Source organism: Onychostruthus taczanowskii, unplaced genomic scaffold, assembly GCF_017590055.1.
Source record: "Onychostruthus taczanowskii isolate IOZ18803 unplaced genomic scaffold, ASM1759005v1 scaffold55, whole genome shotgun sequence".
Classification (NCBI taxonomy): Eukaryota; Metazoa; Chordata; class Aves; order Passeriformes; family Passeridae; genus Onychostruthus; species Onychostruthus taczanowskii.
In genome coordinates, this window is record NW_024503124.1 from 5229249 (window position 1) to 5253085 (window position 23837).

The 23837-nt window shown below is 45.0% G+C and overlaps 1 protein-coding gene and 1 non-coding gene across 2 annotated transcripts in view; one reads left to right on the top strand and one right to left on the bottom strand.

Moving 5' to 3' along the window:
• RALGAPA2 (Ral GTPase activating protein catalytic subunit alpha 2) overlaps positions 1-23837 on the top strand; it is a 95309-nt gene that overhangs the window by 13637 nt on the left and 57835 nt on the right. The window contains exons 7-24 of the mRNA XM_041417284.1: positions 406-580; positions 1426-1541; positions 2752-2890; positions 3321-3520; positions 5461-5688; positions 5951-6124; positions 6955-7092; positions 7672-7820; positions 7998-8109; positions 8773-9010; positions 9526-9690; positions 12295-12432; positions 12955-13037; positions 13856-13946; positions 14089-14268; positions 16027-16220; positions 16677-16775; positions 17002-17157. Of these exons, the coding sequence (XP_041273218.1) occupies positions 406-580; positions 1426-1541; positions 2752-2890; positions 3321-3520; positions 5461-5688; positions 5951-6124; positions 6955-7092; positions 7672-7820; positions 7998-8109; positions 8773-9010; positions 9526-9690; positions 12295-12432; positions 12955-13037; positions 13856-13946; positions 14089-14268; positions 16027-16220; positions 16677-16775; positions 17002-17157 (2775 nt within the window). The remainder of the gene's footprint in view (positions 1-405; positions 581-1425; positions 1542-2751; positions 2891-3320; positions 3521-5460; positions 5689-5950; positions 6125-6954; positions 7093-7671; positions 7821-7997; positions 8110-8772; positions 9011-9525; positions 9691-12294; positions 12433-12954; positions 13038-13855; positions 13947-14088; positions 14269-16026; positions 16221-16676; positions 16776-17001; positions 17158-23837) is intronic.
• Positions 10264-10348, bottom strand: LOC121342686. Its single transcript, XR_005953597.1, has one exon. It is a non-coding gene; the product is annotated as a small nucleolar RNA SNORA5 (small nucleolar RNA).

A 23837-nucleotide genomic window follows, 5' to 3' on the forward strand; every position in this document is an offset into this window, starting at 1 on the left:
TTTAATTCCTGTGAAGTATGCTACTTTGCAGCTTTCCAATAGCAGTGTTTTCCACAGTGTTAGGCTTTGTAATTTTTTCTTATTCACCTTTTAATCTTAAGTTTTATTATGTGATCCTTGATTATTTTGATGTGTTTTCAGTCATTTTGCTGCTCTCATGACCTTGTGAAGTTACCTAGACAAGGTATTAACAGATACTGCTTAATACCCAATTTTTTGAGCTTTCTCTGGCATTAGAGCTAGGATTATATTAATGATGTGAATACCCTCAGATATGATGGCAAGACTTGGCAACACCTGTCTGGGGTGAAGCTCTCGCCCTGCCTGTTGTGAACCATTTACCCGTGTTACTGCACTTACAGACCTGTGTCACTACCCTTTTTGCCCAAACTCACCCCCTTGCAGCTCAGGTGTGAAGGAATCCGCCTGTTCCTGCTGTGGCTGCAAGCCCTGCAGACCAACTGTGGCGAGGAGCAGATCCTGATGTTTGCCTGCCTGGTGCCCGGCTTTCCGCCGCTGCCGTCCTCGCGCGGGCCCTGCACGCTGGAGAGCCTGGTCAGCCCCCCGGCCGCGCCCGACGGTGAGCCTCCTCCCAGGGGCTCTGGGATTCTCAGCCTGGGAGAAGCAGAGAAATGAGCAAAACGATTCTTACCTCGTTTGCCGCTCCTGTGTTGTGCCAAAGTGGAATGCAATGTGGAGGTTGTTTACCCAAAGTGATGGGGTTTTGTTTCCTTGGCCTGTCAGGGCCAAGCGCGTGCGCAGACAGTCACGAGATTTTGTTCAGTTCTTGTTCTGTTTCAGTTAAGATGTAGTGTAATATAGTATAGAATAATAGTGTAATAAAGTAATTAATTACCCTGCTGATATCAGTGGAGTCCTCCTCATCATTCCTCCCACCAATCGGGTGAAATTTCATGATAGGGTGTCTCTCCTGGAGGAGAGGACAATGGGTGCTGCTGTTGAACCTTCTGGGGTGCCTCTCCTGGAGGAGGGAGCAATGGGTGCTGCTGGCTGCCCCTGGAATTCCGAGCTGGCCGCAGTGTGTGTCCAGCTGCTGGCCTGGTGCGGCTCTAGAGCCGCCCGCTCCTGTCCCTCTGAGTGGTCAGGGTTTCCTCTTTGGCTCTGGGGTGGTTTTAATCCAGATGCAGCAGCAGGAGGAGCATTTTACTGCCCCTCAAGCAGTGGAGGTTTCCTCCTTTTTGGAGGTGGAGGTTTCCTCCTTGTTGTCTCACTGCTGGTGTCAGCCCTTCCAAGCTGCTGGGAGTCTGGTGTCATCCTCGCTGGGATGTGCCAGGACTTTGGACATCTGAGCAGCTTGCACAGCTTGGTAGCGCCCTAATGGGTATTTTCAAATCAATCTTTTATGGAAAATAGCTTTTATTTCAGTATTTTAATGCGTTCTATGCTTGAAATATTTCATTTTAGCCAAGATATTTCCAGAAGAAATAACGCCGCTTTTGCCAGCTGTCTCTGGAGAGAAAATTGCAGAAGACCAGACCTGCTATTTTCTCCAGCTCCTGCTAAAATACATGGTAATTCAGGTGAGGAGGATGCATGTTTGAAACTGTTCATATTTGGAGGATGTATTCATGGTAGAAAATTAAGCCTACGCTGCATCTGCGTGGAGCTGGGTTTACCCTTCCCCAGCACATTTTTTACTCTTAAGTGGAAAATCATCCCAAAGGTATTTCCCTGTGCCATTTTTGGTGAAAATAAGAAGTTTGTCACACTTTTGTGATAAGAATTAATGAATGTTATCCAAACTTGCAGAATAACTGACTGTTTTATGTGCTTGTGGTTGCGTTTAGAAAATTGATGTGGGGTAAAGATTCAGTTTGTTCTCTTTGGACACATACCTAGATGAAAAGAAATATAAAGGGCCACTGGAGGAAAAGATAAAGAGAGATGGCTTCTGTGATGTTTTTAAAAGGATGCAAGTAACATGTACATAAAATTTAATTAGAAGTAGATCAGATGAATCTGTGCAGGAAATAAATTAAGATAATGTATATATTTTAAAAGTACAAGTTAAGCAACATTTGAAATAAAGTGGAAGCTGTGCAGACAATGAACATTAAAGAGCCTTGTTATTAAAAAAAGATAAATTATAATTAAATACTTTGAGATACACTTTCTAGTATGAAAAGGCAAGACCAAAATAGTATTTGGAAAGGGTTTTGTCATCTTGAATAAATGCTTTATTTTAAAAAGTGGCTGTATGAAATTATCAGCTTCCTCCACAGCACCCTTTGTTTTACATATTGGAGTTTCACAATACTTCAGTTAAAAACAAAAATGTCACTCTTTTTATGTTCTTGTTACCTGTGAGGGGTCTAAACAAACCTGCTTACTGTACAAATCCCATTGCATAGTGGTTTCAGTGTTTGTTTATTTGTGTTTATTCTGACAAAAGAAAATATTAATGATAAAAGCAGAACTCAAAGTGACTTTGTCAAAATGTATGCATAAGAAGCAAATTTATTGAGAGCAGAAGAGGACAGTTGCTGTCCTCCTCTGGTTAGAGCAGTTTAAATAACTGGCTTCCACTGAGCTTGCTGGCTTTGGGGCGATGCTTTATTATTACTTTCCATTCTTACTGAAGTTTGTAAAGGTGGTTTTGGGGCTGTGCTGCTTTTTCTTTTCTTGCTAAAGTGTAGTTGCTTGTTTTTTTGTGTTCAGGGGGAAACAACTGTCAGTATAACACATTAACTTAAAGCTTTTTGTTTGTTTCTCTCTGACTCTCTGACAAAGGCTGCCAGCTTGGAGTGGAAGAACAAGGAGAACCAAGACACTGGGTTTAAGTTTCTCTTTACTTTGTTCAGAAAATACTATCTTCCTCACTTGTTCCCATCTTTTACAAAGCTAACCAACCTCTACAAACCTGTGCTGGGTAAGTAGTGAGCTTTGCCTTTGAAGAAGAAAAAGCCAGAGCCTGCTCTCAGCAATGTCTCAGTTACCAGCTGGTGTATTGCTACAGCTCTGTGGGATGAGGAGATTTTTCTCCCTGATTTTGTGTAAAATTAACTAATGTTGTAGCAGGGCTGGTTCTTTGTTTCAGCTTTTGCCCTCCCTTTTGCAGCACTTCCTTTTGCTTTCCTTTGTTTTGAGTGATACTAGTGATAACCTCAGGAAAGAGCTGTGCTGTTACATTATCCTAAGGAGCAATAAAGTTAGGATACAATACAAGCATTAATAAAATAAAAGCAGTCGGTCATTGCATCTGTTATTTCTTGGGTGATGTGTTGGGTACATTTGGCCAGAGTTGGGAAGCAATTACTAAGATTCCACTTTGTTTCTCTCTTCCTTTTTGTCCCCCCCAGACATCCCTGATATCAGGCCGAGGCCAGTGTATGTCACTGCAACACGGAACAATGAGAGCGTCTACTGCACTAAAATCCCCTACATGGCAGCTCGAGTGGTTTTTATCAAGTGGCTCGTTACCTTCTTCCTTGAAAAGAAGTATTTAACTGCTGTTCAGAGCACAAAAAATGGAGGAGAAATGCTCCCTAAAATTATTCAGGTGGGCTTTAAAGTTTACCTCTCTTCTTGCATGCCTGCTAACCTTGCAGATGATCTCACTGCACTGACAGCTGAAGCACAATGAAATGCTACCCCATAGTTAATAAATGATGTAGCTGTTTATTTGATTTTCTTTTTCTTTGATGAAGGAGGGAATCTCCAAGCAAAACCCTTTGGTAATTCACTATAAGGTTTTTTTCCCCCCTCATAACTTGTTTCATTACCAGCTTCAGCAGTATTATATTTAGACTTTTGGAATTTACTCTGTAAACTGTCATACTTGGTGGTTCCATGGACTGTTTCCCAGTGACATCAAAGGCTGCTTTGTTTTCCTCTCAGTTATAGCAGCTGTTTACAATGAGATATTAGAGAAATATTTCATTTATAAATTCATGGTTGAGACTCCTCTGGCGTTAGATGCCTCACAATGAATTTTATAAATCGATGCTTTTGAGAGACTTTCCAGCTTCCTGGTAAGAATTTAGAATCAATCTCAGCTTACATTTGGTCTTGAACCATGGGTGAGTGTCAGCTGTGGGCTCACCGGAGAAGCAACACAGTTTGAGAGGTTGCAAAATGCAGGCAAGTGCCAGAGCAAAACCTGGCAAAAAGGTGTTAGGCCTTATAATGTGTAGTGCTACAATCCATCTTTTCCCCAAGATAAAGGGACTTGGGGATTCCTCTCCACTGTGTCTGTGCCTTCCTTTACACTCTTAGTGTGGCGTGGACAATTCAGTTGTGTGCTGTGAGGCAGTGTCCAGTCGGCAAAGACCAAATTCCTTCTTGGATGGAGTGGCAGACTGAAATTTGTTGTGCCTGGCTGCTGGGATGGCAGTGTTGTGCCAGATAGGGTATCCCTAAAAATATGGGTGTTAGAAAGGTAGGGGCTGCTGCCTATCTCTTGTCCCCAACAAACCTCTCCTGTCGAAAAGCAAATTAAGTTAACATGCAGGCAATGCAGTCAAACCTCCACTCAACACCCTCCACAACTGGCTCAGCGGTAGAGGCAAGAAAGGCTCTTCTGCAAGGTTTTATTCCAGTGGAGTGATACAGCTAGAGGGAAACCTGGTGGGAAAGAGAATGAGCCATGTGGAGCAGCTTAAGAAAGGGAAGGGTTAGGGGGCAGAGCTAAGGGCTGGGCAGAGGGGACTGGCCTCCAGAGGAAGGGGGTGGCCACCAGTGATGCCAAGCCAGTCAGGGGAAGGAGAAACCAGAGGAAGTTATGACACAAAAGCTCCATGGGGGAGTCTGTTTTTCCTCAAAGGAGGATTAACTCTATGGTGAGTAGTTACTGATGTTTCCAGGGCTGAGGGCTTGGGGATTGACCCAGGGGAGAGAGTTCATGGGATGCTAAGTTCGAGTCGCCAGTTAACGGCCTCTTCAGCCAGGGCATGCCCGGTGGGCTGCAATGGTCCGGATAGCTCAGTCCTGCTCAGCCCAGCCTGTCCGAGCTCCCAAGCATCTGCTAGCCACAGGCAACCTCATCAAGCTCAAGTGATATCAGCTCTTAGTGACTATCAGCTCATTTGTGATTTCAGCTCTTTAGCTTGCTACGTGCCGCAGCAGACGCAGGGAGAGAGAGGAAAAGGCTGTGTGAGGTTCCGAAGAAATTCTTCATTGGGGTCTTGTACGAAGGTTCTCAGTGATAGCTCTTCTGCTGAACTGGGCAGAAGTAGGGATTTATGTAGGGGTTTTGGAAATTGTCCAATAGTAAGGGTCAAAGGAAAGTGACCTATAGGCTTACAGAGAGATAAGCAAGGGTCTGAAGGCGAAAGAGAGGGGCTTCTAAGGTCCAGTCATCATGACTTGACATTTCCCATCTTAGGCTTCTGGCTGCCAGGGAGCCATTGCAGGCCCCTGGCCTGCTACAATGCTGCATATCCCGAGCTCTCTGTGATGATCCCAGAGTGTGGTGGCTGATGTGCTGTTCTGTGCCTGCAGACAGTCGCCGTGGGCCAGGAGAAGAGCGTGGAGCTGGAGGCGGGCGCGGCGCCCGCGGGCGAGCAGGAGCGCGGGCACTCCAGCAGCAGCAGCCTGTCGGACAGGAGGCTCAGCAGCTGCAGCCTCTGCAGCGTGGAGGAGCAGCACCGCGGCGTCTACGAGATGGTGCAGGGCATCCTGCTCTCCACGCGCGGATATGTCAACTTCGTCAACGAGGTGTTCCGCCAGGTCTCTGCCCTGCTGCTTGTTTCTGAAGGGAGCGGGTGTGAGAGGCGCTCTGGGAGGGCTGGATGCTGGGCAAACTTGGTGCTGGTCACAGCAGCAGCCTTTAAGGTTGGGCTCCTTCCTAGGTGTAGTTTAAAGATCAGGTTATGGAATTGTTGAGGGAACTGAGTCTTGCTACTTAAAATGGCAGTGTGTGGGTTTGTGTGCACCACTTCTGTCCTGTTTTTGTTGCCGCCTTCTGAAATCGGTGAACTTTCCTTTTCAGGCTTTTTTGTTGCCGCCTTCTGATATATCCGCAACACGGAAGGTGGTGAAAGTGTACCAGAAGTGGATACTGCAGGAGAAACCTGTGTTCATGGAGGAGCCAGACAAGAAGGAGGACAGCCAGGATGCTGTTGCTCCCTTGGAAGACTCCTCAGTGCAAACAGACGGTAAACATGTATGGTATCCCTGTTCCTTACTTTGTCCACTGCAATATGGGGATTTTCACCTGACTCTGTAGAGGAATAACAGTTTAAAGTGTGGGGAAAGTAGGGGTTAAAAATGCTTTTATTTAAGGACTCACAGTTGAAATGGTTACTGAGTAGCACTTAGAGTGCAGGGAGGGTTGCAGCTGGTTTTAGAAACATAGTTTGTGGTTATTCCCTGCATGTGTTAATATGACAGCAGGAACTTCATGGAAGACAGTGATGGGTTTTGCAGTGCTAAAATTGACTGTCTGCTGGCCTAAGGCATGGAGAACTATTTCATTTTGGTGGTGCTTAAAAACTTGATAATATGTATTAATTTCTGTATATTGTAGCTGGACACCTTAATCTAGAAAATTTATCCCTAGATACAGTTCCTGTGCATCTTTTAATATCCTGTTTTCAAACATCAGTAGAAGTTCTTTGACACTGTTGACGCTGTTTAAAGGGAAGTTTTCTAGTACTGAATAAGAGGTTTGATTTGTAAAACAGTGAGAATTACAAGGTTTTTACTTTGTTTTGTAGAGGATTTGTGGTTTTGCCAGACTTAAATTCAAGTTGTTACTACAATCAGTGACTGTGAAAAGTTGTGAAAAATATTTTGAGTAACATACCTTTTAAAACTTCTATGAGCCTTCAAATTCCACGTGTGGAAATGAAGAAATAACAGCCAGGAATTCCCGGTGGAAATGAGTGTATGCCACGCCAGTTCCCCTGCTTTTGCTGCTGACCTCAGGGATGGTTTTGTATCAGTTGTGGTGTGTCCTTTGTGCCCTGCTGCTAACCAGGCTGTGTTTGGCAGCTCTCCTCAGAGCCCTGCGGGCACAAGCGCTCCTCCAGCTGGGGCAGGACCTACTCCTTCACCAGTGCCGTCAGCAGGGGCTGCGTGCTGGAGGATGAGGACAGGGATGTGAAGGCTGGTGCTCAGGCTGCACTGCAGGTGAGCTGGGTGGGAAGGGGGCATGTGGGGCCATGACCTGCCTGGCCACAGAACTTGCAAATTCCATTACGGTCTCTGAGATGGAGGAAAAGAACTACCATGCTTTGATTGGTTCTGTAAGACTCAATTTGGGCTTCTTGTGTCACTCTGAAATGTGTATTAAACCGCATGACCATGTCTTAAGGCCAGAGATCTGTATTTTAACGCAGAAGGCTAATTTTTTTCCTCCTGTGAGTACTAGGAATTAATCAGAACCATGCATTTACTTCTTCTGAACTTCATTTATTGAAAATCCTGGTGGCTGTTTAAGCATATGACAGCAGGAAATGGGTGGCTGGAGGAATGTCCTCTTGCCTACCCCAGCAGAGGAGACACTCACAAACCACAGACTGAGCCTTGGGGGGTGTGTGATGGGAGCCACCAGGCTCTTTCCTGGAATAACACAAAAATTAAGTGATGGGTAAAACTTGAAACTTCCTCTAAGGAAAAGGGAAGGTTTAACTGAAGGAGCACAGTATTTTGTTGTAAGTCTTGCCTGTTTTCATTCCTAACACTGTGAAAATGGACTGTCAACACCAGGTATTCCTGACAAACTCAGCGAACGTTTTCCTGCTGGAGCCATGCACTGAGGTCCCTTTGCTGCTGAAGGAGCAGGTGGATGCCTGCAAAGCTGTTCTCAGCATCTTCAGGCGCATGATAATGGAGCTGTCCATGAACAGAAAGACATGGTGAGGTTAACATACTGTCATTCAAGAGGAAAAGTTGTTAAGAGTCCACAACCAACCAAGCTATTTCACGAATTATCTGTGAAGTCCAAAGTGTGACTGCATTCTCAATAAGTAAGGCTTTGCTGCAGGATTAATGAGCAGGTACAACTAATGGAGCACCTTTTGTTTTGGAATCAGGGAACAGATGCTGCTGATACTCCTCAGAATAACAGAAGCTGTGATGCAGAAGCCAAAGGAGAACCAGACCAAGGACACGTTTGCTCAGAGCATGGCGGGGCTGCTGTTCCGAGTGAGTGAGTGGGGCTGGTTGGTTTGCTCTGTCACAACTGCCCACAGTTTTAGTTGAGTACCATGAAACCTGCTTGTATTATTGTGAAGGAGGGGTTTCTCATGTTTTGCTAGTAATTATTTTGTAAACTGTTACTAACGGAGGGAGAGTTGGGTTTGCTCTGTTCTTCAGGGCTCTGTTGCAAACTGTGGTAGCGCAGATGGGATATTTTCAGTGAGTGTCTCTAAAGTGTAAGAATCAAGTAACTGTTTCCCTGAAAGTCCAGCTGGCAAGTCAAAACTGAGTCACACTGAAAGAGACACTTATGCTTCCTACTGTACTTCCAGCCTGGAAAGTGTAACTGGGTGTGTAGTGCTGCCCCAGGGCTCAGCTGCTGCAGTCGTTCTGTGGGTGTAGGACAGTCATTCATTCTGCTGTTATTACAGAGTGTCTTATTTCAGTTTGCCAGACAACATTTAGCCTGAAATGTTTCTTAATTTCCTTCATCAGTAACTTTCCCTATTATTTCTGGGAGTGTTTTTTGAGGGAAAATAGCGCTGCACATCAGTTGTGCCTCACCAAGAGCCTGTGCTGATGTGCAGGTCGGAGTTGTGGGTTGGGCTTGGTGTGCTGAACTCATCTTGTCAGCCCTGCCTGAGCTGCCACTGGTGTCTCTTCCCTCAGACCCTCATTGTGGCTTGGATCAGAGCCAACCTGAGCGTTTACATCTCCCGGGAGCTGTGGGATGAGCTGCTCAGTGTCCTGTCCTCCCTGACGGACTGGGAGGAGCTCATCAACGAGTGGGCCAACATCATGGACTCCCTGACGGCAGTGCTGGCCAGGACTGTGTATGGTGTGGAGATGACAAACCTGCCCCTGGACAAGCTCAGTGAACAGAAGGAAAAAAAGCAGAGAGGCAAAGGTTTGACTTTGTGCTTCAGTGCTTTTTTGTATCAAACTGGTTAAATATTGAAGCTTAGTCTTAAAAATTAATTTAATGTTAAACACTACTTAATCTGGTGTAAGGACCTGTTTAATCAAATGTGAAGCACTTGGGATTTGTGTGTTGTCATCCTTCACTGGGGAGGAGAGGTAGTTGGGGGCAGGCTGGAGTCTGCACCTACAGTCAGGGTTTTTTTGGATGGCAGAGGTTAAATGTGGTTTCTTGTGCTGTTGGCTGGCACTGGCAACTCTGTAAAAATTCCTTTCTGTGTGTTTTTAATAAAGCTTCTAATTGACAGTGTTTTAGCTGCATTTACATGCCACCTTGAGATCAATGCACACAGTTTGAACTACCAGTTGGTTTTGATTAATAGCAAAAGTTAACCTGTATTGTTTAAAGTATTAATATTTGCCATGTCTGAGTCCATTCGTACTTCAGCAAAAATACATGCCAAAGCATCCAGTGCCAGAAAATTTTGTGTTCTTTGTCCTTAGGTGGTGTTTTAGAGCCTCAGAAGACAGCTGTAATAGGAAGATCTTTTTCCTTAAGCTGGAAAAGTCACCCCGAAGTTGTGGAGCCAATGAGATTCAGAAGTGCCACAACCTCTGGGGCCCCAGGAGTGGAGAAAGCAAGAAACATTGTCCGTCAGAGAGCCACAGGTTAGTTAGACCACAGCTGAGTGCTTTGGTACCCAGACACTCAGTAACACTCAGGTTTTAAACCTGCCTCTGACGGGTGGCTCCTGCCAAAAGCAACTCAATAATTAACTGCCCCAACAGGGATGTTGCACATCCATGTTGGGATGTCTTGGCCAGTGTGAATCACAAAGTATTTTGGGAAATTCTCTATCTAAGCTTTTAGCTACAGGACATTGAATTGTGAGTTAAACCTGGTCATGTTAGGGGGTTTTCTAGAGGTACGTGGCTGTTTTTGTCAGTTCCTAAGAGAGCATTTATTACTATCAGGCAGATAGCAGATATTGATACAACTATTTCCTGGGAGCACAAGGTAAACCAGGTATTTAATAAGTAATGTTATCCTTTCATAGTTGCTTTGTGTTCTCTCTTTTTCTTGGCATGATGAAGTTTTCCTCTCGTGTTTACTTCTGCAAAGAGGAAAGCAGGAGGGAGACTGGGTTGAGGAATGTTGGGGTAATAGCTGAGACCCCAGACATGGAACAGATTTCAGTTTGTTCAAGCATTTCAGCAGCCTGAACCTGGCCTGTCTTTATATCATGTCAGCATGTTTCCATGTGCTGGTTTGCTGGGGCAGACTCCTGTGCAAGCCCCTGCTTTGAGCAGGAGCTGCTGGGCTGCACAGCTCCCTCCCCAGTTCCTTACCAGGAGAGCTGGAAGGATGGAGAGCACTGGGGGTGGTTTGTGGCTCCATGGCTGAGCCACGGCCTCCAGCCTGGATCACAGAGTGCTTTGGCAGTAGAGCCAGTTCAGTCTTGAGTTTTATTTGAGTTTTATTTCTAAATTCAGTGAGTCCCTGTTTATGCTTCAGTGAAGAGTTCTCTCTACTGCTGCAGCATTTTCCCCTTTGACACCTTGCCAGAGCAGTAGGGAGAACCTGGAAGTGTTGATCCACAGCTTTTCTTTTTTGTGTGTGTTCAGATAAAAGACACTTCCACACTTGCTATGGATCAGAAATCCCTGATTATTACCCTTTCAGTGTGAGGGAGTGTTGCGCAATATTAACTTACATCTCAGGGGTGAAACCCCTGGGCTTAATGTTGAAAAGCTTGATCCTGAAACTCTGGGTTTGGTTGTGTTGTGACACTCAGAACTGCAATATTTCACTGTGTTCCTGATATAATTATTGCTCTATTTTTTCCTGTAAGCTAAGCGAAGCCAGTCTATCAGCAACTGTGTCCATCTTTATGAGGCTTTGCCAGCCACTAAAAGTGTACCTCTTCTGCTTCACACTGTGAGCTCTCTCTTCCCTGGTATCTCTTACACTTCTTGCTCTCACAGACTGTCAGGTACTGTACTTTAAAGTCATCTTTGATATCAATGTTCTTTATATTTTTAAACTGCTCTCTCCCTGTTCCCTTTCTGTCTGGTTGGTTCTTCTCAGAATGTTTGCAGCACTGCAAGCAAAGCAATTTTTGTTCATGTTGATATTAAAGACTGCCATCAGTTGCAATTAGATCTGTATTGCCTAGTAACTAAAGTAAAAATTCCCATGTTTCACTTCCTGGGAGGGATTTGTGACTCCTGAGTCCTGCCAGACTCATTACCTGCAGTAGCAAGAGAAAGGAGAGCTCTGTACGTGGTGCTTTAAGGCCCTGTGGGGATTCCTGCTCACTGAAATATCTTTGGTGTGTTTTCATCTCAAGTTATTTTGGGGGGAATGCTGAAATTGTTCCAGCTAGTGAATTGCATTGAATGTTTTATTTTATTGCTTTCTGTAAGACGTTGAAAGTCAGCTGAAGTCAGTCGATACCAGAAATGTTAGTTTTTGTCTATGTGCCTCCTGAGATAACTTTCTGAAATACCTACAGTGTTTATTAAGTAGTAAAGCAATATTAAAACTTGCACACTGCTGGATGGAAACACTGGAGTGTTACTAGCTTTTTTTGGGGTGGTTTTTTTTTTTTCCCCAAATGCGAAGAGAAATTAATTTCTCAAAGCGCTGTGTTGTTCTGCAATCTCAAGAATTCCTGTTGCTCCTTCTCCAGCATGTCAGTTTATTTTTGCTTGGGGATTTCCATGCCTGTCTCTCCTCCTTTTGTTTCTCATTTGCAGTTACAGCCAAACCAAAAGCTGCCTGGTTGGGTTTGTCTTCACAAGCTAAACCCAAGTTATATCTGGCTCAGAGCTTTTTTTACTATAAGTTTTTGCCTTTTTTTATTCCTCCTGCTTTTGCCTCTTTCTGGAGGCACTCAGGGAGCACAGCCAGCTTCTCCCAACACTGCATTTAAGGAAGTTCTGTTGCCCCTGCTCTTTCTCTCTTGAGAATGAACAGGGCCCAGCTGGGGTCTCCAGCACTGAAAACCCAGCTTTGTTCATGGGACCTCCTCCTCTTTAACTCCCAAAATCACATTAAAATCACATCTCTCCTTTTATGCTGCTCATGCATCTCTAAACTTTACAGTTTTTCTAAGGATGTTTTATAGAACTTAAGTTATAACTTGTAAATTTTATCTTGGGAATTTTAAATTATTTGCAAGGGTTGCTTTTTCCTAGAGCTTAGGTGAGGAGTTCACAGAAGTACATATGAGCTCCTGCAAATATTTTATGTTGTAATTAAATCAACAGAAGTTGAAGAATCTCAACAGCTGGAAAATTCAGAAGGAACAGAAGCTGCAGGCCCCTTTGCAGACCAAGAGCAGCAGCTGACTCGAAGCAGCAGCACTTCAGATATTGCAGATCAGATTCCATCTGATTTTTTTCAAGGTAATTCTAATAAAGTGCAGCAATATACTGTGTTTTTCAAGGAAAAGGTTTGAGACTTGTTCAGCCTCACAGGTGCTGCTCTTAATTACTTTGGATTCCAGGTCTCTTCTAAAATGTGGTTTTAGTTAATTTTCTTAGTGGCTGCATAGTTGGTAAGTTGTTGAAAGAACTGTTTTAAGGAAGTTAGAGACTGTCAGTGCAGGATGGGACCTTTTGTAAAGCAGGGAGGCCAAAAATGGAACTTGGAATGTGTGTGCACTTTGCATGTAACTCTTTGACTTTTCACCTGACTTGCATTTGAATTTTATGTATTCAAGCTGCAGTTGGAGTTCAGTTCCTCTCCTGTAAGTATGTTATGCTTCTGAAGGATTTTTCAAAGCTTCTTGTATCCAATTTAAGTGTTGTGTGGCCCTTAACTATAAATATGAGACGTGTAAACATAGCTGAAATTTACATGAGACTTGCTGTGTGTTTTGGTCCTGGAAATGTTTATAGTTCTTGTTTCCTTTCTGAAACTTCTAGGTAAAAAGGCTGGAAATTCAACTTCAGACTCCAAATCAGTTCAGGAAAATAAGGGATATGTAAAGGAGCATGAAGCTGAGCAAGTAAGGCAAAGTAATGTCTGTGAAGATCCTAGCAGTGTTTTCTTTCTAATCAGAAGCGTTTTAGCATTCAGAAACTCTAGGAGGTGGAAGTGTGAAAAGCCATCAATCCCATTTCTGGTGTGGCATCTGGAAGTGTGCCCTGTAGCAGGTTATTGTCCTGCTGGGTGTGATCAGTTTGTCTCCTGATGTCATCAGCTGCTTCTGCAGTTGTATCTCTGTTCTAGTCTTACACAAGGCTTTGGTCTTTTTTTGAAATATCAACAACGAGTTTGTAACTTTTAAAAGATAAATAATTCATGGCTATTACAGAGCTACAGTACACTGGAATAAATGTTTGATGCTTTAAAGCACTGATGAAAATGCTTCTGTTCAGCACAGTTCCTATCACCAGCCGTGCATGGCAGATGTTAGTGTGAGTTGACATCAGCACAGGCAAACTTCATACATTTTTAATGGCAACTTTTGACTGAACAGTTGAAACAACAAATTACTTAGCCTGATCATCTCTGTGAAATATGAAGGCCAAAAGATTTTTGTTTTTATACCTTAACAAATTATTTCAGATGTGTTTGAAAAAGGTAGGTAAAAAATCCTGCTTGTTGGTGTGAAAACTGAGGTTGTGAGAGGGAGGATAAAGAATGAAATGGAAAGCCTGATGTTTTCCTAAGGACACTGACATACACTTTTTACTCTGAATATTCATGAGAATGTCTTGACTGGGTTGTGGTTAATTTCTAAAGACTGTGTGGGTGTGAAATTTGCTGGAGTCGGTGTGGTGCTCAGAGCTGTATGAGCTGAGATGAATTCTTTCCCTGCAGGTGCTAATGCAGAGGAGCAGCAGTACAGCTGAGCTGGATCTGAAAGCAGACTTGCAGCAATCTCACGGCTATTACAGAGAGAGAGAGAAAAGTGAGTGCCCCGAGACTGCTTTTGCCAAGCACAGCCCCTGAAATCGGCCGTGATTTTGTTGCAGCCGGCCGAGGCGCTCCTCCGGGGCGCTGTGCTGCCGCAGCCCGGGGCGCAGCTGTGAGCAGCACTGTGCTGTTTGCAGGTGAGAGCGTGAGCAGTGACACGTCCCTGGGCTGTGGAGCTGACGTGGACATCGCACTGGTGGCCTGGCAGGCGGCCGAGGATGACCCCGAGGCCGGGCTGGCCACGGGAGCGGGCGGGGATCCTGCAGCGCCACGCTGGCTCCAGCTCAGCCCCTCGCAGGAGCCCGCCAACCTCACAGGTACCACGGGCCCCACTCTGTGTGTCAGCTCACTCCTGGGCCCCAGAGAGGAGTGCTCCTCAGATGTGGCACATGGCACCAAGGACCCTTCATCGTGCTCACTCAGAGCGGAAAGGGTTTGGATCATCCATTGCTTTGCCAGTAAACGATGATCCAGAAAGCCACTGCCTGCCCAGCTGGAAATAACTGGGCTTCTTACAGTGCCTAACTGGGTACTCATGTGCCTGCCCCAGTGCTGAAGTACAGCACACTAGTGAACAGGTTCTATTTCATAGCAGCGTGGTCTCAGGAAATGTCTCACTGTATTTTTTGACTGATAGGAGATAAGTGGTTCATTCTTTGCCATTTGTAAAGGTACCCTTCATCTGGTAGTGTGAGTCAGGTATTAGGTCAGGAGCTTAATGCAGTGATGTAGGGATGTCTTAGAGGCTGCCTTCCTAATGAATACACAATTTCAAGGGTGCTTTTTCATGTTGACTTTTCCTTTGAAATATCTGTGCTTTAATGAACCAGCACACCTAGTCCAACTGCTGGGACTGCTGCTGTAAAAAAGGTAATACTGCCCGTGGTAAGAATGATAATGTATGATAAATTCATTGTTTGTGGCTGTGGTGCAAGAATTGCTCCTTTGGGGGTACAAAGAGAAAGAACCACATGTAGCAACCTGGCAGGTAATGTGGAGTGAAAGGAGAAGGGGGTTAACAGATGTGCCATTGCCCAGCAGAGCCAAAGTGCCCTTGACTGCTTTCCTGCCTCTCAGCCAAGTCACAGCTCGCTCTGCTGTGGAAACCTGATAGGGTAAGGCAGAACAACACTGACACTGCCACTGAGCAGCAGAGATGCCACTTCCCTGAGCACGGATCTGTAGGAGGTCATTCTAATGTGCTTAATAAATAACATGTGGTTCAGCACTTTGGGACTTTGTAATGCCACAAAACAAAAAAGGGGGGAAGATCCCCAAAGTTGTTTTTAAAACATATTCAAACATAAAAGCATCTAAAATGCCTTTTATTTCACTAACCTTCCTCGAGTCCTCAGAGGACATGAGTTATTTCTTTCTTCCTTTGTAGAGGTTTCCTGCAGCTTCCTTCCATGCCTTGGTTGCTGCAGGTATGCCTGGAGCATGGCTGTGCTGCTGCCTGTGACAGGAGAGCAGCTACCAGCTCTTGTCATTAAAATGTGCACTTCAGTCTGGATTTGTACTGTTTAAGAGCATAAATCCCATTACCCTGACAGCCTTCTCCAAGCTCTGCTTTCTCAGGAGCTGCTCTGGATGAGTGGTGATGCCTGAGCACATTCCTCAAGGCTCTTCAGCCGTGGTTTTTTTATTCCTTTGTCCAGTTGCATTGCCAGGTCTTACTACACTGTGTGATCTTAAAAAAAAAAAAAGAAAAAAGGACTTTTATAAATACAGAAATATTGCCTGTAAGAGCGAGTTATTGATTGAATACATCCCTCAGGTACCTGAATGTTGCATTTAGCTGCATTTGCCTCCCTGCAGAAAAGCCCTCTGGGGTGGGGACAGTGTGGTGTGGCAGTGCTGTGGTGCTGTCACCTGCGAGCCCCTTTGCCTACATTTGCTGCCGTGTTTTTCTTTGACTCAAAAGCAGCTTCAGCAATGAAAGAGAGAGATTTGGGGGAGAGATATTCTTGTGAGATGGAAGATGGTTAGGAGGAGTAATGACCAGATTTTGTTGACCAAATTCATGCTTAGACTACATTTCTGACTTGTGAAAATGGAACACTTTAAATTTACAGACAGCAGTGAGTTCCTGGCTGATGATTGCAGTATAATTGCTGGTGGGAGCCTTATTGGTTGGCATCCTGATTCTGCTGCTGTGCTGTGGAGGAGAATCCTGGGAATTCTTGGAGATGTGAACAACATACAGTCACCTAAAATCCATGCAAAAGTTTTTGGCTATCTTTATGAGCTCTGGTATAAACTTGCAAAGGTATGTGTTACTTAGAGCTAATGGTAATGACACATTTCTTTTGTTGTGGAAATGATTATTAAATGAGATTTAGTGTTAGCACCTGGAGCATAAACGTGGCATGGGAGGGCTCTGTCTTAAAGGAAGTTTTGTCTTGTTTGGTTTCCAGCAGCAAACTCCAACAGAGAATCCTGTCCAATGACAAGAGAATTGAAATGGGATGTGGAAACAGTAGCAAAGAAAAAAAGGAGTACAGACATTGGTATTTGTGTAAAGGCCCATAGTGTGACTCAAACTGGCAGTGTTTGCTTTGGCCAGGGAACAGCAGCACAGACCAAGCTTTCCTGGTGGCTTTGGCTGAAGAGGGAGCTCTGTATAGCCCCAGGTGTAGTACCTGAATGTAAATAAAGTAAAAGTAAAACATAATAATGAAAAAAGATACTGGTTTTATTAATGCTCTTCTTTAAAAACCATCAGATCCGGGACAACCTCGCTATCAGCGTTGACAATCAGTCAACTCCCTCTCCTCCCGTCCTGATCCCTCCTCTCAGGATATTTGCATCATGGCTGTTCAAGGTCAGTTCTGAAGTTCTCACACAGGAGTATTTTTTTCTATATCAGAGCTGAACGGGTATGCATTAGTTGCCTTATTTTCAACTTGTACCATCACTGCTGGCCAAGACAGCACGTGCCCTCCAAAGGCTGAATGTGAGGTGCTTTGTGGGAGAGCTGCTGGGCAGGCATTGCACGGGCTGGCTGGTGGGGAAGGCAAGGAGTGATGCAGGCTTTGTTGTTGTTGCAGGCAGCCATGCTGCCCAGCGAGTACAAGGAGGGGAAGCTGCAGGCGTTCCGGCTGCTCTGCGCCATGATGAGCCGGCGCCAGGACCTGCTGCCCAACTCGGACTTCCTGGTGCACTTCTACTTCGTCATGCGCCTGGGGCTGACCAGCCAGGACCAGGTACGAGCTGTGCTTCCTGTGCCACTGCTGCCCCGTGCCAGGGCAGCAGGGGATGCTCCCAAAACCTGCTGCTGCTGTGGGCACGGCAGTTGTTGCAGGTCTCCCTGTCCTGCGGTGGCCTCAGGAATAAAGCGTTGGGTGTGAGGTGAGGAGCAGACTTAGTCGGGCTGTTAAATGATGGTTGTCTCACAGAAACAGCTCAATGCTCATTAAGAAACAGTCTTTAGACAAAATAAAGACTATGTAAGAGCACTTGCATGTTTTTGTAGCTGTAGGAATGAGAGCAAGGGCTGCAGCTCTGCTGGGGTTGGCAACAAAGGGCACAGGGACCACTCAGGAAATTCTGGGAGTTACTGATTGTGCCTTTGGGAAACTAGACAGGTTTGATTGTTTCTGAGATGATAGAGGGAAAGAAGAAATTGTTACCAGATTCTTGCCCATTGGTTTCCCTTCTGAAAAGTTAGAGCATTTGGAAAACACTCCTTTTATATAGATAAGAATAGAGGCAGGGGTTTTCTCTTGGAAAATCCTAGAAGTCCTGCTGCAGCTGCCCATCCCTCCATGGTTTCCCTGGATATTTTGCAGCCCCACACTGCAATCCCTCCATGGTTTCCCTGGATATTTTGCAGGCTGCTGCTCTTTGTTCTTGCTCCCCACTCTTGTGGCTGCATTTGCCTCTTGGTGGCACACTTGACCACAGGTTGGCTGCTGTGTGTGTGTCTTTCCCGCCTGCTTTCCTCAGCTGTGGAAGTGGATGAGGTGTTAACTGGCAGTGCCTTGGAGCAAGGTGTTGATCCTTATTCCTGCTCCTGTATTTCCAGCTCGATTGGCTCCAAGGTGCTTGCTGGGTGCTCAGAGAGTGGGAGCCTTTTTATCAGAGGGTGTGGAATCACAGGGAGCACGATCACTGGAACGATCACTGGAACGGGGATCCTAGCATGCTTTCCAGGATTTCAGAAATAAAGTAAACTTGGGGTGGCCTTTTTAACACAGAGTGGGTTTGTCTGCTAAGCACAGGCATAAATTTCTCCCTTGTAAGGAATGTTCACAGAAGGGAAGGTAGGAGGTGTCTCATGGAGGAGTTTTCCTTCTGTATGGATCACTAGTGCAACTTCTAGCATTTATGTGGGAAAGCAACAGTAAGACAGCCCAGCTCCAGGCAATCACCTTGGCTACTTCAGAAGAGCTTTTTAGGTGGTTACATAATTAAAAGTATTACAGTCAGGAACCTCTTCGACCTGAATGGTTTTCAGTGTTTTGGTTTTTGTGACAAATGTTTTTTTGAACTGCATTTCTCTTTTCACTCCTCACTCACTTAAGGATGTGAAAATAGGAAATTGCTGCTGTGTTGTGTAGCTTTTGGTGCTGCTAGAAAAACAAAATATTCCGATTTTGAATATGCTGTAAATGAGTACAGAGTTATTCCCAGCAAGTGCAGCCCAGCTTTGCAGCCTGGTCTTGGGGGGTGCATAAAAGAGCAGTGTGAGGGTGTGTTTTATAGGAGGCTCCCGTGGCACTCCGAGCCCGGGATGTAGCAATTAGCTCAGCAGAGGAGACAGCGGGGTAATGAGCTGCAGCTAATTTGTCCATGTGGAAGTGTCTAACAACAAACATCCCTGGAGAAGTGAACAACTCTCTGCAAGAATTGCATCACCTCTCCAGGTGGGAGAAGCCCGGCACCGGCGGCTGCGGGGAGGGAGCACAGGAGGGACCCAGGGTCAAGGGCCAAGTGACCATCTGTGGGGTGCCTCCTTCCTGAACTGCTCCAGCCCGTGGCACTGCTGGCCTAGTCTGGGCTTTTTTCCTAGTTTTATATGAATGACATTCATTTAGGCTCACAGCCTTCCCTCCCTGGCCTCCAGGGTGAAGGAAAGAGAACTGGGATGTTCACTACGAACTGGGATGTTCACTACCAGACTGGGGCTTAGGGAAGGTACTTTACCTATGGTTAGGGGGTTGAAAATCAGGAAATGTTTCTGGGGGGTGCTTGGTAGGGGTGCTGTTGGATAGCCTGCTGCAGTTTGGGTGAGCATAGCTGCTTTCTACTGCCAGGTAAGCCTGATGGTCAGAAAACTCCTGCTGGAGCAGCTGCAACGGGGTGTGTCTTTTGGTTTGGGTAATAAATACAGCTTTGTTCATCAAAATTTGACACTGCAATGCACAGGTTTTACAAATGCCTGAACTAGGAAAAGAGATGTATTTTATTATTGCTGTTTTATTACTGTTGCTGGCTGCTTACTGTAACAGCACTTTTTGCTTCATTCACCTGAAAAAGTCGATAAGTGTCTCCTTGCTCCACAGCTTCCTCCTTTTTGCTGAATAACAAAAGGACCAAAACACAATTCCAAAAAGCTACCAACACTTCTCAGAAAATCAACTCTTGGCATAATAGGGATTCTTCAGCTTGAGTCTTTCTGGCACTTAAATAATCCTTTGAGGTTGCTGGTGGTTGTCTCCTAAAAATTCTGTGGACTTTTGTGTTGCCGTTTCTTATTTCTGTCTAAATTTCTGCTCATAGTCTGTGAGGAGAAGTAAGTGCAGGTGAGGTGCTTACCTTGTAGGGACACTGTAAAAAGAGGCAGGTTTTCAGTCCTTTTTCAGGTTTGAACCCTCTGCTCAGTGTCATTTTTTAGCCAGTCTTGCCCTATTACCAGGGAGAGCATCAGTTACTGTGCCTGGTGCCACCTGTCACCAACACTGAGGTGTTACCTGCAAAGTGAGCAAGAGGGTCACTTGTACTCCTGATTTTGGGAGTGAGTTTAACAAATAAATTTAAGTATAGTCATGCTTACTTGCCAGAGGACCTCTGGAGTAAGGACACTTATGTTTTTTGAGAACATAATCAAATGTAGAGGCTTCAGGGGTTCTCTGTGGAAAGGACAGTGGACGGCCAAGGGAGGAGACTCTGCTGGTGGCTTTTTCAGTTCAGTGACATGAAGAGCAGAACAAACTTTAAATATGGAATGAGAGGAAAATCGCCACAGTCCAGCCAAGCTGGCAGATGTCCTGGGTGATTAAATGTCAGCACAAACAGCAGGCCTGCCTGTGGAGCACGGCCTGGCTGCAGCCAGGGCACTCAGCAGCTTTGTTTTAGGTCAGTTCCTTTTAGCAGTGCAAGGAAGCTGTGGATGAGAAGCTCTGTCAGTAGAGGTGCTGAGGTACCAGTGCCCGTTGTCCCAAAGCCTCTCTCTTTGTTCCAAAAGATGAGGGAAAGGAAGCTGCAGCAGCTCTAAGCTTCTGTAGAAACACCCACTGGAGCTCTCTGTGTGGAAAATGGTTAATTGTAATAGGAAGCATTTCTCAGCAGAGCTGCTACCAGAGAAGTCATTAATTACCTGCTTGTGTTAACACTGGTCTGACATTTTAAAAAACCCCAGAATTTGTGAGCTTTTATATCTTTCTGCCTGACGGTGGAGGTACAACTGACACCAAAAAAGGCTTCAAGCATCAGCACTTTCTTGTACTTCAGTAGAACCTTTTATAGCCCTCATGGTCATGCATTGCACCTGTGTGCCCTCTGTTCCCTTTGGTCAGTGCACCTGGGCCCTCCATGGCTCACTGCCTTCAGTGCTGGTCACCTTTTTTCACAGCTGTACCCATTGGGGATGAGGCTCAGCCACAGCCCCGCTCCCAATTACCAAAAACTCTGTGCCTACAATTCCCCCTTTCTTGTCTTTTAAATAAATGCCAAGTCTACCATCCTCCTGTAGGGCCCTTGCAGAAGAAATAGTAAACATGGTCTTTTTATGTAGGTTCCATTAGCTCTGGAATGCATCTGTCTACTGACCTTGATTCATTCCCCAAACCTACACTGCATATCATCAAAATCCTTATACCTACACTTATGGAATATTGACAGTCTAAATCCTTATAGCTATATTTATAGACTATTGACAGTATCAGTAGCATCATGCAAGAATAAGCCAAAAGCTACATGTTAGGATATTGACAAAATCAACAGCTACAGAATTTTAACAATATCAATAACTATAAAACTTCATTGACAGCTGCATAGTTCCATCAATAGCTATACAACTTCATAAAGTAACATGCAAGAATAAGATAGAATCTATATCTTCCCATCACCCAGATGTCTTGGCTTATTTCAAGGAGTCAGGTGAGCCACAGCCAGGTTTGTTGCTTCAGGGGGCATTATCCAGCACAGGTTGTATGTAACGAGCAGGCATTGTGCTTGATGGAGGAATGGTGAGATGATTCAATGTAAACACAGCTTTCCAAACTCTTGCCTGTGGGGTTTCACTCACCATTCCCCTTTTTTGTTTTCAAAGAAAGGCTTTAAGTGAGGAGTGAAAGCGTCTTACAACAGCTAGACCAGTTGAAAAATATGAAATACTAGTGACATATGCTGAGCTACATGACTAGGTCCATTATTAGTCTTGACAATATGTGGTGCACCTAAAGCTGCAAAAGCACTACATCTTTTTCACCATTCAGTGTTTGTCCTTTTGTGCTTGTCCTCATCTGTGGTGGAGGCCAATGCCAGATACTGCCCTGCCCCAGGTTCTTCCACTACATTACACAGTGTTGGTACCTGGAGACTTCACATTGTGCAGACTTTTAATTACCTCTCCTTCCTTTCTGCACACAAAGGCATCTGCAATGTTTATCTCTATCATGTCTTAGTGGAGAATAGATTAGATTGTAAAATAGAGCAGGGTTGCAAGGAAAATTGCTGAATACATACAATGCCTTGGCATAACCTTTTCCAAGTAGCCCTATTGTGCCATGCTCCACTCTGTCTTAGCACATCTTTATTAATTTGCAATATAGGTCACGCTTAGAGATTTGAAGAAGACACAAGTGACCTATAACACCTTCCTCAATGAGATCATTATCTGCAAGATCTAGCACTCTATTCCTTAGCTTTGTAAAAAAAAAATATATTCCCAGTTGTTTAGTTTTGACTGTAATAGCTACAACTAGGCATAGGGAGCTGGGGGTGTTCAGCCTGGAGAAAAGGAGACTCAGGGGTGACCTTGTCACTCTCTACAGCTCCTGAAAGGTGGCTGTGGTCAGGTGGGGTTGGTCTCTTTCTCCAGGCAGCAATGACAGAATGAGAGGGGACAGTCTCAAGCTGCATCAAGGGAAATACAGGTTGGATATTAGGAAAAGGTTTTTTTACAGAAGGTGTGATAAAGTTCTGGAATGGTCTTCTGGGGGAGGTGGTGGAGTCACCATCCCTGGATGTGTTTAAAAAAAGACTGGATGTGGCACTCGGTGCCATGGTTTAATTGGGGTGTTAGGGCATGGGTTGGGCTCCAGGATCTTTAAGGTCTCTTCCAACCTGGTGATTCTGTGAATTCTGTGAATAGTAATAGCTGTGAAGTAAATTTTTTAAGTCTTATAAAGCTTCTCTTAAAGCGTCTTTAGTTTTATCAGCTTCAGTAGAATAAGAAGCATTATTTATGATTACTCTAAGGCAAACAAACTAATTATTGCATGAGACCAAAGAAGGCTTCAAGAGTCAGCACTTTTAGAACCTTTCATTCCCTTCATCCTACCTGCATTGCACCTGTGTACCTTGGTGGTTGGTCAGTGCACCTGGGCACTCCGTGGCTCATTGCCTTCAGTTCTGTTCACCTCTTCTCACAGCTGTACCCATTGGGGATGGGGCTGGGCTGCAGCCCCACTCCCAATCACCACAAACTGAGTGCCCACATCTGCCCAGTTGTCACTCAGCAGGCAGGAGCAGCGTGCAGCAGCAGCTGTGTAAAGGTGCAGTAAGTGAGTGGCTTTGCTTTTGTCCCCTGTGGAACGGGTGCTTCTTGCCTGGGTTTCTGCCTGATGGTGTTGTACAGAAACCATTGTGCTGTTTAGATTCTTTAAACTGCCATTTAAAAGGAAATAACCTTAATGTAGTCTATTAAGGCTTGGATTCCCCTATTTTAGCTCCTTGAGACTTCTTTCCAATGGCTGCCATGATTTTCTCCCTCTTTTAATCCACCCCTTATCTCATTTCCTGTGGAAAATTTGCCTGTGTGCTCCCATTATGTGCTTTGAGTGCTTTGAAAAAGTGTTAACAGACAGCATGTTTCCAGTAGGGACAAACAAAAGTCCAAATGCCAGGGTCTCATAGGAACTCTCACATCCCCCTCTGCTCTCCCAGACCAGGCTAAGTGGGAAGTGCTGGATAAAAGAGCTGCAAGATTGACTGGAAGCAAGGGGGAGCCAGGTCCTGCCAACTGCTGGAGCTGTGCATTCGGCAGTGATTTTGGTAGTTTTGTTCTTTTCTGTTTATTTTGCTGTAATTCATTTGCCCTCCCTAAGTTGCATCCATCCCACCCAAATTCTGCTCCTGGGGTTGATGTTCTGTCTGTCAGAGCTCGGGGCAGTGCTGCCACGGGTCCTTGGGAGAGATGTTTGTGGGGACAAAAAGCCACCTCCACCTTCCAGGCAGTGCCCTTGTACCTGTATCCACTGCGTGCTCTGTGTGTGCACAAACCAAAATATTTATTCTAGTTCTTTATCCTATTGCTCTCGCCACTTGTGAAAGTATCAGACATGCTCCAAAATGGGAGAAATTTTAAAAACTCCCTCTGTTGTATTCCAGCCTTGAGGGACTTGGGCTATAAAATGCAACTGCTTTGGGGTTAGGTTTTACCTGGCACCTTGAAATGCAGCTTTCTGATAAATTAATCCTGGATCTCCTGAGGTTGTCA